This window comes from Sus scrofa, chromosome 7, assembly GCF_054392235.1.
Source record: "Sus scrofa isolate SSC_HxYL_T2T_F1_AM1 chromosome 7, Sscrofa_HxYL_maternal_Yorkshire_Landrace_v2.0, whole genome shotgun sequence".
NCBI classification, from domain to species: domain Eukaryota; kingdom Metazoa; phylum Chordata; class Mammalia; order Artiodactyla; family Suidae; genus Sus; species Sus scrofa.
In genome coordinates, this window is record NC_139389.1 from 87,784,999 (window position 1) to 87,788,857 (window position 3,859).

Below are 3,859 nucleotides of genomic sequence, written 5' to 3' on the forward strand. Positions count from 1 at the left end.
CAAAATGTACAATTTTTGGCAAGACACCTGAAGCCAAACTTTTCCTAATGTTTCATTATCTTTCCCATCCTCAGTCCTGGGAACACTTCTTCTCAATATAACCCAGCTGATATTATTGCAACTATCATATCTTTTATTTTCATTTTTTTTTCCTATCCATTGTCTTTTTTTAACCCTCACATCCCACTATTACCCTAAAACACACATATTTTTCTGTCCCATAATTTCTGGCAAAGGTTGTGATTAAAAATTTTTAATGATTCCCTTTGTGATTTGATTGTGAACACCTGATTTCCTAAATCCCTAAACGTCAAAAATTCTTAATGATGACCATTGTAACCAGGGGGTTCAATCTAATTTATTTATCTTCTTGCTTCTACAGTGTCTAGGATGGCTCTGTCATGTTAGCATGCCAGGCTTCTGTGACTATAAGACTTGAGAATCTACACTTTATAGATAGAAGGTATGTAATTTGACTTGAAGCCCTTCTTCATGCTCCTGTCACCTGTACCCACTTGGAATATTAGAATTTAATGGTAATTGTGGTATTTTTCAGTAGTAGGTCATATTGCATATACATCATTATATCAATTTTAAATCAAACAATGCATTTTAAAAAGTTTCAGATATATGACTATCTAAAGTTAACCATGTTTGCTTCTTGATGTTGAGATTACTTTCTATATTTTTTTGTGTTTCCAAATTTCAGCAATATGTATTCATTACTTTTTAATTATAAAAATTTTTAAACTTGAAAAATTAAATTTGTGAATTATTTCTTGAAAAACACATCTATGTTTAATACTTGCTTTTAATAAATCTGAGGTTTTTTATGTTATAGCTAGACAATAATAATTATTCTCTGAAAAAGTTACATGGATTATAATAAGGGGATTTTTACCTGAAATTTAGTAACTGTAATTATGTACTTATAAAAAAAGAACAATTTACAAACATTCAATTTTTAATATAAAAATATTTTTCATACATAAAAATTCTGTGGATATACCTAACTGCACAAATTCACAGGTTTATATATTGAAAAGTTTACACTTAGTTCTTACATTTGTTAACTTTTCCATATATAGACTTTTTCATAAATTAAATATATTTTTGTGTCTTTTTTCTTTATTATTTGATCATTTTCTCAGATTAGTGAATCTTTTGCAAACATTATTTTAACAAATTAATATTTAAATTTGGGGAGTTTTCTTCACATTATTCCTTGATACTTTTAATTGTTAGCATATTGCTAATATTTCTGTGTTATTACCTTATAAGGAAGCAATATAAATTTTTATTGTTTTAATTAAACCAAGTTTTGTTTTAAAATTCTTTTTCAAAACTTTAATTCTTTTAAAATATCTAAATGAAGATATTCAGTTCATGTATTTAGATGGGCCATAAACTCTGAAAGGGAAAATTCACCAGTGTCTAAGCTTTGAAATTATTTTTGTTAATTCCTCACAATACTGCTGTGTGCATAGAACAGCTGTAGATTTTGAGTCCAGAGCAGTTATCATGATCCTCTGCAGTCCTCAGTGGGCTATCGCCCATTTCATCTCATGCAGTAGCACATTCTAGCCACTGCTCAAACACATACACATGCTTCCTGGACTGCTAATACTTTCATCTCAGAGAAATTATTTATTTTTACCCAATTTGACAGGAGTCAAAAGAAGGAGTAACCTGAAGGGATGAGTAACCATTTTATATTCTATTTAGATCTGTAACAGTATAATCTGTGCCCGTATGTTCACAACTATGACTTAAGGTAAGGAACGTATTATAAGCAATAAGCTGGACAGAGATGATTTATAACAACAGTAATAAGCTGACCAGGCATTCAGCAAACCTAGGTAAGAGGCATTACTTAGGTAATGAACTAGCAATAGGCCCAGAGTGGAATGTAATCTTTCCTCTGGTCACTTTCACACACAGAGCCTCAAGAGTTATCCTTATAGAAAAGGGCACAGGATTACTATAAAGGTATAAACATCTACACAGTGTGATGTTTCCTATCCCAAATAAAACCTCTACTGGAATCTTAAATTTTACCTTCAAGATTTATTTTTTCTTAAAGATTTAAATTTTTTTAAATGCTAATATCTCAGGGAAATAACATAGGTTTTGAGACTGAATGTATAAAGGTGGAGGGAAAATACTAACTCAGAGAGATGCATCAAGTTGAAGGTTCACTACGTGGCTTTGTTCTTCAAAAAATCTTGGTTACTTCATCACTGCCTGAAATTTGGTGATGATGGAGAATGTATATCTATATCATCTAAGAAGAAAAATAATTTCTTCCAGATAATCAGTCAAGAAGTGTCCTAGAGAAAAAATATCCCTTTTTGAATTGAGAAGATTCTTGCATTTTATGTGAAATAGCTCATCAATTTTTCATGTGACTAATGTCCCTTGTTTAATTTCTTTGTTGTAGGTGGAGCCAGATCCAATGGATAAAAACCAAACAGAAGTCAGAGAATTTGTCCTGGCAGGTTTCTCACATAGACCATATATTGAAAAAGGGCTATTTGTACTATTTCTTTTCTTCTATGTGTCCACTTGGGTAGGCAATGTCCTTATCATGGTTACAGTGGCCTCTGATAAGCATCTGAATTCATCACCCATGTATTTCCTTCTTGGCAACCTGTCTTTCCTGGACCTATGTTATTCAACAGTAACTACCCCTAAGCTTCTGGCTGACTTTCTTGATAATGAAAAGCTTATTCCTTATGACCAGTGCATTATGCAGCTCTTCTTCCTGCATTTTGTAGGGGCAGCTGAGATGTTCCTGCTCACAGTGATGGCCTATGATCGCTATGTTGCAATTTGTCGCCCCCTCCACTACACCACTATCATGAGTCGAGGATTATGCTGTGCCTTGGTGGCTGCCTCCTGGATGGGAGGGTTTGTGCACTCTACTGTCCAGACGATTCTCACTATCCGTCTGCCCTTTTGTGGGCCAAAGCAGGTGGACAACTTCTTTTGTGATGTTCCCCCTGTCATCAAACTTGCCTGTGCAGACACATTTGTCATTGAATTGCTAATGGTATCTAATAGTGGGTTGATCTCTACCAGCTCCTTTGTAGTGTTGGTTTCCTCCTACACCACTATCCTGGTCAAGATCCGCTCCAAAGAGGGAAGGCGAAAGGCACTCTCAACCTGTGGCTCTCATCTCATGGTAGTAACACTCTTTTTTGGACCCTGTATTTTCATCTATGCTCGTCCCTTCTCCACTTTTTCTGTGGACAAGCTGGTGTCTGTACTCTACAACGTTATTACCCCCATGTTGAATCCCCTCATCTACACACTTCGGAACAAAGAGGTCAAATCAGCCATGCAAAAGCTGTGGGATAGGAGTGGACTTACATGGAAAATTTAGAAGACAACAAGTTGAAAAGCATTTTGGCAAGTAGAAAATCTGAAGTTAAAATAATTACTTTTTCATGAATGGGTTAGGAGATTGTAACTTCATTGTTTGGTTTTGTTTCATGAAGTCATAATACTCCTATTTATGACTTTTAAATTAAACTCCAAAAAACTCCTTCCATACTGAAATGTTCTACCTTCTGCTTCCTTTCTTCCATAAAGCAAATCTGTTCTGTTAATTTTGTTCTTCCATTCTATCCATTCATTGGATCATATTTTATTATATATATTTTGTTTATTAAGTTTGCTATTACATATGGGTAAAAACTAACCTTTCCAAAGTCTCACCAATTTCTTCTCCACCTTGCCACAGGTTTTATTTTCTTCTCAACTTTAACTGACTCCAACTAGATGTCTCCAATGAATTGAGTAAGGAATTGATATGTTTCCTTTTCTTCAAGCTTTATTGAAGTATAGTTGATTTACT

The 3,859-nt window shown here is 33.9% G+C and overlaps 1 protein-coding gene across 1 annotated transcript; it reads left to right on the forward strand.

Annotated features, from left to right (window-relative positions):
• Nucleotides 1-2,455: 2,455 nt before the first annotated feature.
• Nucleotides 2,456-3,385, forward strand: LOC100154979 (olfactory receptor 4Q2). Its single transcript, XM_001927083.4, has one exon. The coding sequence runs from the start codon at nucleotides 2,456-2,458 to the stop codon at nucleotides 3,383-3,385; it is 930 nt and encodes a 309-aa protein (XP_001927118.2).
• The last annotated feature ends 474 nt before the right edge of the window (nucleotides 3,386-3,859 follow it).

Coding starts and splice junctions, on each gene's coding strand:
- LOC100154979 (XM_001927083.4), top strand. CDS start 2,456: ATGGATAAAAACCAAACAGAAGTCAGAGAATTTGTCCTGGCAGGTTTC.